Source organism: Podarcis pityusensis (assembly GCF_964106645.2).
Source record: "Podarcis pityusensis genome assembly, chromosome: 1".
Lineage (NCBI taxonomy): Eukaryota > Metazoa > Chordata > Lepidosauria > Squamata > Lacertidae > Podarcis > Podarcis pityusensis.
This window is the reverse complement of record NC_138028.1, coordinates 39,837,692-39,850,438: the sequence shown is the minus strand read 5'-3', so window position 1 is coordinate 39,850,438 and position 12,747 is coordinate 39,837,692. Positions and strand designations below refer to the sequence as shown.

The 12,747-nt window shown below is 39.3% G+C and overlaps 1 protein-coding gene across 6 annotated transcripts in view; it reads right to left on the bottom strand.

Moving 5' to 3' along the window:
- CDIN1 (CDAN1 interacting nuclease 1) overlaps window positions 1-12,747 on the bottom strand; it is a 128,256-nt gene that overhangs the window by 48,881 nt on the left and 66,628 nt on the right. For all 6 annotated transcript variants that reach the window (XR_013978983.1, XM_080979300.1, XM_080979299.1 and 3 more), the window contains 3 exons: window positions 7,453-7,532; window positions 7,077-7,126; window positions 2,107-2,174 (listed from right to left, as the gene is read on the bottom strand). Coding sequence is in view for 5 of the 6 variants with exons in the window: in XM_080979300.1 (XP_080835426.1) it covers window positions 2,107-2,174; window positions 7,077-7,126; window positions 7,453-7,532 (198 nt within the window). In the remaining variant the exon portion in view is untranslated. The remainder of the gene's footprint in view (window positions 1-2,106; window positions 2,175-7,076; window positions 7,127-7,452; window positions 7,533-12,747) is intronic.

The window sequence follows — 12,747 nt, the reverse complement described above, 5'->3', positions numbered from 1 at the left end:
ACTATCTAGCATTGAGCTATCACATTCCAGTGGCACATAGACAGACACGACGTCCAAGTTCAAACATAATGGGAAATTGTGACTTTTCACTTTGAGGATGAGCTGCGGCAAGCCTTGGGTTCACATGTTTCACCCAGAGATGGATTTAGGTTAGTGCAATTGGTACTGGGTGCCATGCTGCAGGGGAGTGTAGATGGAGCATGAGAAACAGGAGGGACATGCTGAATTTTAGCATCGCACAGAGTGCTGCTGAAATTTGAGAGCCCAAAGTCTGCCAGTGCTTCACCCTCCCCTTTACTTATATGCAAGGGGATGGAAATTAAAAGCTTCTTTTTTTGCAGTTTGCACTACACTGAAGTTTCCCATCAGCTGTGTTCATACACAGCAGAAAGCCAAGGTTCTTCGCTTAATAAACAATACCATGCATGAGCTGTATGATGGTACATGTAAACTAATCATTCTCATTTTTCTTCTTTTCTTTTCTGGGAAAACAAACCAGGAAGGGGATAGCTTAGCGTTGTGTCTGAATCTGGGATCACTTTCTCCCTAACAAATCAGCAAGCCAACAGCAAACCATGATTCAAGGCTGACTAGCAACAATAGTTAATCAAAATATGAGAAATCATGAGACCCTGGTTTGTTATGATTCGCTGTGATTGGATAAAATGACACTTTTCTGGATTTAAATGCAACAGGAAACTGTTGCTTGTTTCAAACTGCAAATGGAAGCTTTAACTTTTTACCCTTGTGAATGAAGAAGGAGGATGGGGTATTCAAGCCTGAGACTTTGGCATTTCCTCAAATCTGCAAAATTTACTTGAGGTTTGAAGTGGTACATCTTGTATTCTATCACAGGCTACTAGAATTCACCTGATTCTGAAAAGTGCTTTTGATATTTATGAATGTCAATTTTTGAAGAATGCTTAGGAAAAAAACTCTTCAAGTATTGATTCTCTAAGTGGAAGACACACTACAGTGGCTTTCTAGTATTTGAAAATAGTATTCTGTTATGGTCTACTAGTATGCTCAAATCATAACATGTATTGAGCACTGATGTAAACTCCATCAATAATATCTTAATAGATATAAAAAGTATGTAAAATATTTATTTAATTATTAATTATTTTTTAAATAACATTACTACTGTAGTAGGTGGGGATCTCACTTTTGGCTAAGCCTTTCTAGATGAAAAACAACAACTTTCGTGCATTGAGTATTTACCAATCAACACAACAAAATCCAAAGAGTGAGATCATGCTTTCTAGGGAAGTCCAATGATTATTTAACTACAGTGGTACCTCGGGTTAAGTACTTAATTCGTTCCAGAGGTCTGTTCTTAACCTGAAACTGTTCTTAACTTGAAGCACCACTTTAGCTAATGGGGCCTCCCGCTGCCGCCACGCCACCGGAACACGATTTCTGTTCTCATCCTGAAGCAAAATTCTTAACCTGAAGCACTATTTCTGGGTTAGTGGAGTCTGTAACCTGAAGCGTATGTAATCTGAAGCGTATGTAACCTGTGGTACCACTGTAATAAGAACTGCATTAAGCAAGTGTTAACTGCAAAAAATTAAAGTGATACTTCTACAATGAACAGCAATAATATTCTTATAAAGGTTAACAGTTTGCATTGTTCAGATTAGAGATAATGCAAGAAGGCTTAATATACTTGTTCAAAAATATGAGGAAATAAACATGCTTCTAAGGAAACCAGTGAATTCCTCCTGTATGGTGGTGGTTGTTTTCTTTTTAATACATGAAGCATTATGCAGCTAATATTGCTTATGCTTCCTACTGAGTCTCCTAAGACCTAGATTATGGCTAATATCTCATGACACCAAAAGTAATACAGCAGCTGATATTAAAGCATTTTTCCCAGCTACTTATTCTATAAAATATTAATTGCTAGCTTGTGCCCGTGCAGTATGGGGTATTAGGTAACTGAGTTCCTGCTCAAGTCTAAATCAATAAAAGATAACATGTACCACATCAATCATTTCTTAGCCTCTCTTTACTACCTAATACAGGATATCTATGGAGACCTCTTTTGGAAAAGCTACTGAGATGTGGAATGTTTAGGTACTAGATTAAAATATAAAATCTTACCTAAAAAAGATATATTTTTCTCCAAAAGCATTTCTTGCAATAAGACTTCATGCTCATGTCCAACTGCACTGATTTTTTTCCATCAAGGAAGGAAAGGCATAGTGTTTGAAATAAAATTCAGTTTTAGAATTATATGACGCTGAATACAGTTATGCAGCAGTGAATACTGACTAGCTTTGGTGGAATGATTCCAATTCCCCGCCCCCCTGAAGCCGTTTTTAATCCACAAAGTAGAAAGAGAAAGAAGCATTAGTGGGCCACACAAAGAATGCCAATATATTATTTATTTAAAATATATCCTAACCTTAATCCAAAGCTCTGAGGGTAGCTAACAATAACTTTGGCAAAATAAGAAGTCTGTATTAGTTAAAATCACACATAAATATTTAGGTTCAAATGAGAGCAGGGTCTAATAATTTCCCTGAGCTGAACTTCTGATTCTACTTTGCTTCTGCTATTTGTTTTAACTGTTTTGTTATGCTTTTTAATGGTTGCTTTTATTGTACATTTTAATTATGGGAGTATTAGCACCCAATTGTTAATGCATATTTTAATTATGTGTTGATTTTTATAGTTGTAAACCACTTAGAAGCCAGCTAGTGGCTCCATTCAAAAGCCAAGCAGATACATTTTGCCCGAGAAACAATCTTCAATAGTACTCCAAATGATATAATCTGAATGGGAGGTAACCAGACCATAAATTACTGTGATCAGGCTATCGCTGTCTAGGAACCGTTGTAGCTAATAAACCAGTCATAGTTGAGAGAAGGCACTCCGTACCACTGCAGACACCTAAGTTTCCAGTGAGTTAAGTCGAATCAAAGAGTGTCTCCCAACTACAAACATGCTCCTTGATTAGGAGCGTGAAAACAGGTTGTCTATCTAATTCCTGAACACAGAAACCACTAGTCACAGAAGTTCAGTCCCCTCACAATTTAGTTCCGTTAGCCCACATCCAACCCATCAAAATGGACAGTGGTCAGAGAACAGTTAGAACCTGCATAGTCTCAGATGCCAATGAGAAATACTGCATACTGATGCTGCCCAACTCCCAAACCCCTTATGACCTCACCCAGGAGTCTCATATAGATTTCTCCCAGTGCCATCCTTTCTACCCAATCTTTATGTAGAAATGGAATCACCATAATGCTATGCATTCCATTCCCACACCAAAGAGCCAGCCTAGTAGGACACTGTGCTTCATTGTATTGAAAGCCACTGAGAAATTCAGCAAGAAATATGGACCTCTTCTTTCTATACATTCATTTGAAAACTGTTTCATTATGGAAGTTATCATAGAATATATCTCTGCACTGCTACCAACCTTTGTTATATCGTGAGAGAAAAAGCAATTTATAATTATGAATAAACTATCAGCTGATGAATTTACTTCACAGATGTTTTTAAAACATTTTAACTATAAATGGATTTCCCATTCTTATTAATCTCTAATTTCTAGAAGGAATAACAGCTGGAATACAAAAAGAATAAGAAGAAACAGCATCACACAAATATAACATTACAATGGAAATCATGTACTGCATTAAACTCTAATATAATGACAGAGCCAAAGAAAGAAAATGAATGATCACAAAAAAATGTAAGATAAATTCTAAGAACAAAATTTATAATGTACATAAGCAGAAACACTTAGACTTGGCCTACTGTAATACCTGTTATTAATGTATGGCACTGATCATGGGGCAAAACTTGTAAATAACCTCACAAGCCATTTTCTACTCATGCAATCCAGCAGTCTAGTTTCCCGTAAGCAGCCAAACTATTACTGAAAAATAGCCTCCTGGCATTTACAAAGAGGTTGACTTCATTCTTTAGTCCATGCATATATAATTAGATAGTTGTATTTAAAATCAATATGCAATCCTTAGAAGACATTATGCTTTTAAAACCTTAACTTTAAATTGATTTAAAGCTACTCTGTATGCCTTAAAATTAACAACTAAGGCTGCAAGCCTAACCCCACTTCCCTAGGTGTAGGGTTGCAACCCTAACCAGGTCTGTTCAGAAGGAAGTACCGGTACTATTCCATTCAATGGACTCAGGTAAATGAGGTCAGCGTTGCAGAGAAATTCAAAAACATATATTCACAAATAATGCCTTCCTACACAGTCTGGGATAATGCAACCTGTCCCATGGCTGACAATTTTTTTAAAAAAAAACTATTACCATGGTGTTCTGTGAAAACTGATCAGAAATTATGACGATCTACAATGTGCATAAAATACCATATAGCAAATATCATTTAACTAATCCTATAAACTGCTACTGTATTAGAGTTTTCTCAAGAGCATTGTTTTTTCACCCTGTGCAATGGTCAGGGCTAGAACAAGATGTAGCTCAGAATGGCTGCACAATCCTGCACTAATGTACCATGCTAATAAAGCAATTTATGTAGCACAGAAGGATTCTCACTGCCTCCTCTGGGGTTCCCAAAATAAGTTAATGGAAACAAAGTTTCCTGATAATCTACTCCAGCATCTACCCCTGCAAAACCTCTCCAGAGGCTTGTGAGGACCTTTTGAAACATATGGGGATGGAGTGCTGTGTGAGGCGGGGGAATTGTTCAAAACAGGATTGGGTGTGAGCCCACTAAGTGACCTTTATGATTGAATAGGGATCTGAATTCTATTATTTAATTTGTGACTTGTGAGCAGGCCCAGGTGCATATTTTGCAACACTGAATTAAATGTTCCTACATATAACCAAGCCATGTAGAACAGTAGATGGGAGGTTTCAGGCATATAGGCAGCTGTGCTGTTCCTCATTAATCTCTCTCAAAGGCACTATGGAAGGCACTTTGCCGCTCTCAAAGAGTTCTCTGAGGTATTTTATTTTTGTTTTATGCAAGTAGGTAGACCTCAGGTCACAGGATCTACTTTGTTTTTAACTAGAACCCCAATATCTAATGCCAGAGCTATGTGCAAAGCAGTAGCTTGCGGGAAGAGCAATGGAGCAGGGCAGAATTAATTACAGTACCTCAGGTTACATACGCTTCAGGTTACATACGCTTCAGTTTACAGACTCCGCTAACCCAGAAATAATGCTTCAGGTTAAGAATTTTGCTTCAGGATGAGAACAGAAATCGTGCTCCGGTGGCGCGGCGGCAGCAGGAGGCCCCATTAGCTAAAGTGGTGCTTCAGGTTAAGAACAGTTTCAGGTTAAGTACGGACCTCCGGAACGAATTAAGTACTTAACCTGAGGTACCACTTTACCTACTTCACCCCACTAAGTGCTATGTGGGACTGATTTGCACACACAGTTGTGGAGATGTTGCATTGGCAGAGACCAAAGCCCTGGTGCTCCCTAGCCCTGGATGTTATGTAGTAAGCATCAGGGAGGCAGGGGCAAGTCTCCCTATGGCTACCATGGAACCTTCAAAGAGTAGCAGCTGAAAAAGGCTCAGCATGGTCCCCACAGAGCCTTCATTAGGCACCCCTTCTATTAGGAAGCAGCATACTGCCCAGTTGCCCAAATGAGGAGATATCCCGGATGCCCTAGAGAACTGACCTGCACGTTACAATATGGCTTAGCAGGACTATGTGGATGTGCAGGTTCCTGGCTCATAGCTGCTTTGCACTTCTCTGGTCCTTTTTGCTATGCTGAGCTAAGCCAAACTTTGGCTTAGTTTGTCGTCCAAACTGGGGCTTGTGGTTAAGCTCTCTCCTCACTAACCACAAACCACAACCCACTGTCTGATCATGCTATGTGAACCAGACCATTTTGTGGGGAGAGCCATCCCGAGTACACCTGATATAGGAAACCAGATAGAATTTGCTGCTGCTGCTTCACTTTGATTTTACCATGCTTTGAAAATTACCTGTTTATGTTTTCAATTTGGATTTTTTGAGCTTTTTAGAAAGGTAGTACCAATTTAAAAATTATTATACAAATAAAACTTGGGCGGAGATCTCACCTGGGGTTGGCATACAATTTTTTTACCATCCTAAAACTCATTATTTCCTGATAATATCCAGGGGACAAGTGATATAAAAAGGGATAGCCCCTAGACTGGGGGGAACCTATGGCCCTCCAGTTGCTGTTGGACTACAATTCCCATCATCCCTGACTGAGTCCAACAGTATCTGCAGAGCCTCAAGTTTCCTATCCTTGCTCCAAACAGTAAGAAATTTTTCATTTTATAGACTTGAATGGAATTACAGGTCTCCTCTTCATTGAAGAACTCAGTTCACCATCATCTTTCAAATACAGTGGTGCCTCGGGTTAAGTACTTAATTCGTTCCGGAGGTCCGTACTTAACCTGAAACTGTTCTCAACCTGAAGCACCACTTTAGCTAACGGGGCCTCCTGCTGCTGCCGCGCCACCGGAGCCCGATTTCTGTTCTCATCCTGAAGCAAAGTTCTTAACCTGAAGCACTATTTCTGGGTTAGCAGAGTCTGTAACCTGAAGCGTATGTAACCCGAGGTACCACTGTACTATGCAGAGTCCTAGTCTGAAGCACTGAGCTCCAATTATAAGGCTTTAGGAAGCTTTCTGTTCATCAGTTATCTTGAACTGTATTTGTCCACTTTGGACAGATGCAAGAACATGCTACTGGTAAGTCACATATTGTCACTTTTTCAAATACCGTTTGTCCAATGGAAAATGCAAAGCAGGTAACAATTTTTATAGTACTATGTAAGTTATGACAGCTAATAATTTGATACAAGATTACATATTTCATGTGACCAACAGCAACAGGATTCCATCTAAGCACAGGAAATGTATATCTACTGAACTGACAACTTTCATATGGCATATCTGATGTTAGTTAAACAGTGTAAGAGACAGGGTCTGCAATGACCCTCTTGTAGTTGATTGAATGTAAAAGAGAGGAGTATGATATGTGTTTTGTGAAGCAGAACTTTATGTCAGGTTAAAGCCAGACACGTCTCCTCCACAGAGTCTAAGCTCATCAATTGTGCACCTAAACTTTTACGAGAAAGGATACTGTTTGATGCAGTCCACCAGCGGTCCATAACAATAGTCATTCACAGTACACTGCAGACAAATAAGAAAAGTAGTACAGTGATGGGCAACTGCAGAACTATTACAGTTAAACAGAATCCTAAAAAACAGTAATTACTTTTCTTCATAAGGGCTATCAAAAGCTTTTCAGAGTTAGTCACGGAAAACAAAAATTGCATGCTCTTTATTCTCTATAAAAACAACCCATTAAAAAGCGAAATGCTCTCTTCACAAATATTGCATTGCCATTTATGCATTGCCTGAGCTCAGTGATAGATTATGATGACAGTAATTAAATGAGGTTTAAAATCCTTTACATTGCTAGGCAGATAACGGCACAGCCACCAAGAGATGAATACCTGATAGATCTGGTTTGCTAGAATTCTATCTGGAATCTGAGAAGGGTCCCGCAGCATACTGTTTATAAGAGTTTTGGAAGCTGTGGAGGAAGAAGATGATACTGTAAGTGTTGCTGTAAACATGTCACTAACCAGCTGTCGGGTGGGGGAGGGGGAGTGAAACATGCTAAGAAAACACTAATAACATCTGAATACATTCCATTTTCAAAATTGATGTAATCCTGCACAGTTTTGTATGCACAATTCATCTAATTCAATAAAATGGAAGCAGTGCACAATTGTGCACTTGACTGCCATGATTCAGAAACTAGGTGAGTAATTATAACACTCTTTTAAACATGGGAAATGGTATTACATTGCAGTAAAATGGCGATGATGATGATGATGGAAACAAACAAGCATTTTAAATAATTATATTCTGCTTTTCTTTAAATTTCAAAATGGCTTAACATTGAAAATGGTAACAAAGGAACCACCACCACAAAAAACAAGTTGTCATAGGATTTAAAGATCAACACTAGAACTAGTGCAACGAGGTGTCTCCCGAGACAGATGGATACCAACCATTACGATGCTGTACTTGCCTTTCTACATATAAAATGAGTGGTGTTAAATTAAGTTTAACTCAGAGTAGACTCAGTGAAATGTTAATTTCAATGGGTTAACTTCCGTGGGCCTGCTCTGAGTAAAACTGTGTATCTTCTATGTCCCTTCATCCCTGAAACCTCAGCTTCTGCATCAGTGGTGCCAGGTACACCTCTGTGGAAAGGAAATTCCACAACTTACTGAACATAACACCCGAGGAGTGTCTTTTAAATATTTGAGATATTTGAGGTCTCCCAGCAAAGTTGCATATGGAGGCAAGGAAGGTCCTTTCCTCAAATTTGTTGTTGTTTAGTCGTTTACTCGTGTCTGACTCTTTGTGACCCCATGGACCAGAGGACGCCAGGCACTCCTGTCTTCCACTGCCTCCCGCAGTTTGGTCAAACTCATGCTGGCAGCTTCAAGAACACTGTCCAACCATCTCGTCCCCTGGCATCCCCTTCTCCTTGTGCCCTCAATCTTTCCCAACATCAGGGTCTTTTCCAGGGAGTCTTCTCTTCTCACGAGGTGGCCAAAGTATTGGCGCCTCAGCTCCAATACTCAAATACTAAAGTATAAAACTATAACCCTGTGGAGTCAATCTGTATCAATAGGGAGAAGCTGCAGTAGCTGTTCCATCCCTCCATCTATCATATGTCCACATACTGATCATATGCAGACATGTGGTGAGATCAGTACCTATTCCTCATATTCATCTTCCTAGAATATGACATGTACCTAAAGCGAAATTTCAGCACAGACACCAGAATTTGCTTTTCAAATCCCACAGTGTACTTTCACTTATCTTTGGAGAAGGCTTTTTATTGGAAAATGCACCCCTGTCTTTAAAAAGGGTATAACAAACAAAAAGTAATACAGAATTAAAATACAGAAAGTTGTTTCTCTGTTCATGCCACTGTTTTGCCAAGGCACAAGGGAGACTGATTACAGCATTTATTAAATAAATGTTACCTTAAAATGTCAGGCCTTACAGTGAATACGGAAGGTTGAACACCACCCCTCCCCATTAATCTGATGAAGGGCAGGATATCAATTGACCAAATAAATAAAATGAACACCTATATAATACCAATATAAACTAGCATATAGCTTTAAAAACAAAATGTAATAATTTTGGTACAGTATTTTAAAAGGTGGAACTTATTAAAATATTTGCAAGTACTTAGTTGTGGTCAGGGAGAGTTTCAATTATTTTCTTGAAATTATGAACTGACCTGGACCCATGATCATCATCTGACACCCTTCTCCATGTGCCTCCTCTGTGAGAGGTCCAAAAAGTGGCAACATGAGAGTGGGCCTTTTCTGTGGTGGCTTCCTGTTTGTGGAATGCTCTCCCTAGGGAGGCTTGCCTGGCGCCCTCATTACATACCTTTGGTTGCCAGGTGAAAAGGTTTCTCTATAACCAGGCCTTTGGCTGATTAACATTTCCATGGGCATTTACAGTGGATCCTCCGGCTACGAATTTAATTTGTTCTGGGGGTCCATCTGCAACCTGAAAAGTCAGTAGGCAGAGGCGCCGCTTCGGCGCACGGCGCGATTGAGCACTTCTGCGAATGCGCGCATGGCGAAACCCAGAAATATACACTTCCGGGTTTGCCGCGTTCGTAACCCGAAAGTTACGTATCCAGAGTGGTACGTAACTAGAGGGTCCACTGTAGATGTATTTGTGGATGGGAGTTATCGGTTTTCTTTTGTTTTATTATGTATTTTGTGTTATCATTTTGTATTTTTATGTTGTGACTTGTCCTGTGATCTTTGGATGAAAGGTGGTATACTAAATAAATAAATAAATACATACATACATACATACTACTACTACTACTACTACTACTTATGGAAAACCACAGCAGCTATATTTAATAAACTGAAGCCATCCATTAAACATCAATCCATTTTCTTATGCTGAGCATAAACTACATTACATGTTTCTATTTCCAAATAAATACTGCAAATGCTTAAAATATATTTATTGCCATTAACTTAATTAGGATGCTAAACAATAATTAAACTGAAGCCAGACAGGCTAATCTGTTCTAGGATTAGTATTTCCATAAATATTTCCTAGGATTCTATATTTTACATTTAATCCACATGTTCATGTAAAAATAGCCAAAGCAAATCAGTACAAAAGAAATATTTTCCTCCCCGCCCCCTTACCAGCATAATTCTGACCACCAAAATGCAGACAATTTGGGGGGACGGGACGGGACTATTAGAGCTCTGGTTTAGCTTAATCGCCATGGGAAGGAATTTCTTTATTTCTTTATTTTCTTTAATTTATATACCATTTTCCATACAAAACCCCCAGTCTGGTTTACATAACAAAAGCATCTGCTCAACAGATACTCTACAAAATACTGCAAAACAAGCAAATCCAGCGGCAGCGGCCCAATACAATACCAATTCACTGAACCTCCCACAAATTCCTGTGCGAAGAGGTCAGTGTTTTGGAGAGGTGAGCCATTCTTGTAACTGCCTTGCCAATACACTTGTCCGGCTCAGGGTCGGGTGGTGAAGTTGCTGGTTATGGTGGAGCCAAGGTAGACAAAATCATCTACCACCTCAAGCATGTGGTCACCAATGCTGATGTGTGGAACGCTGGCTGCATCCTGACCCAATATGTTAGAGTTCATCAGGCTGATAGTGAGGCCGAACTCTACGCAGGCTTGGGGAAAATGGTTGATGAGACACTACTTGCCACTAAACCCATCTGGGCCTCAAATGATCAAAGTATGGATGAGAACTGTTATATTGTGAATTGATCACTTGTAGGAGAATGGCACTTCTTGCTCTCATAGCATATTGGGCAAAAATTACCATGTAGTGGATTCTCTCAGCTGAACTGGAAGATTGTTATGGGACACAGGTTACATGTGTGGGATGGGAGTGGGCCAAGCTTTTCACCGCTTTTAATGAGAGAGTCAGAGCATATGGAATGCTGCCCCAAATTGTATCCCTGCAGAGAGATCTTCCCTTCCATTTGTCATAACATCATTACCGCATGGACAAACATCATTGCATTGAGACTCCCCATGCCACAATCATGGCAGCCACAATCAAGGACGTGAAGAATTACCAGATGATAGCAGCTATCCATGGCAAAAGCTTTGCTTAGCATTTCAGCAGAGATGAGTAGAATTTGGCATGGGGTTGTGTTTTCATGGTGGCTATAATATATGCCCAAACTATAAATATTCTATTATTATTATTATTATTATTGAATAGTGCATTGTCATTTCCTGTGCAATCCCTGTCGAAAAGAGTCACACAGTTCAGGAAAATTTGGGTACACATATCAAGTTTTCAGAGGCATTTTAAAAGGCTTTTAAAATGCAGCCACTATATGTCTAATATGCATCTCCGACATGGTGTAGTTTACAAGCATTGAATAACAGATGACAAGACGGCTATCTGGAAGCAATCAGATCACCTGTGCAAAAAAAAAAAACTTCCAAATGAACTTCATTATCAGCCTGATAATTATCATTATGCATGTTTGTTGCATGTGAACTAGCAATGAAAATAAGCTTATCTAATGAAAAAAGTAATTATAGCATCTTCTCAGCGTACATATTTTGTTGTGGATAGATGACCAGTCGCACCAACTTAAAATGAATTAATATTCTCTTGGTAATACGGCTTTTGTGCTATAGCCAACTCCTTGAGCTTCCCTGAAAACCACCCTAGATCAGGGGAACCTGTGAAACTGGCACTATATGAGAAAAAATATCCAGCCAAGGAGCTTTCACCATTAATAATGGCAGTATATAATTATTAAATTTAATGGAGGTTGCAAGAAAATACAAAGCAAAAGGAACAGATAAAGGGGAGAAAGACTAGCACTTCATAAAGCAAGCAGAGAGTGCATATTTGAATATTTTCCCACAGCAAAGATGTGACTGTACATAGAAAACTGCAATGGCTCCCTGACATTCTAACTTTCCACCAACAGGAAGAAAGTGCTGAAATAGAGGATCATCTTCACAAGTACATTCTGAAGTCATATAGTCCTAGGTGAATTAAGTACAACTTATATGGAGACTGATCAGTAGAAGACACGACTGATCAGCGTGCCCGCTGTTTCTTTGTGCCATTTCTGTATTTAACACAGGTATATACTGCTTTACATAAAACAACAAATGGTGTACAACATAAAATTTCATTGGGCTAGGAGGCTCGGACCTTCCTAAACAGAGCTCCACTGACACGGGGGTGCTAGTGCTGGATATGACAACTGAAGCTGCTAAAACCAGGTTGCTAGCAGTTTAAGCGCTTTCCTTCCTGTCAATAGCGTTACTCACATCCAAGATCCAATCCACAGGACTAGAACCCCTGTCAAGAGCTCTGGTAGGAAGCGAGTTGAGCAGCTGCTATGAAGAAGCAAGTCACGGTGCTTCTTTTAAGTGGTGAGCCACAACATGTGGGGAAATGTACACTCCATCAGTTACACTTTTGGGGTTTCTGGCATTTTCTAATAGAACAGAAAAACTAGAATTTCAAGTCTTTTTAATGATGCTTCTTTGGTTGTGAAGAAAGACTTGAATGTATGACTAAAACATATCTTAAGCCAGAAATAAAATCCCAAATTTATTTTAAATTTCTATTCATATATTACGGCTGTCGTGTAGAGCTGGTGTCATATAGCAGCATTTCTGGTGACCTTTTTACAAAGTGGTTATAAAGTGAGAATTG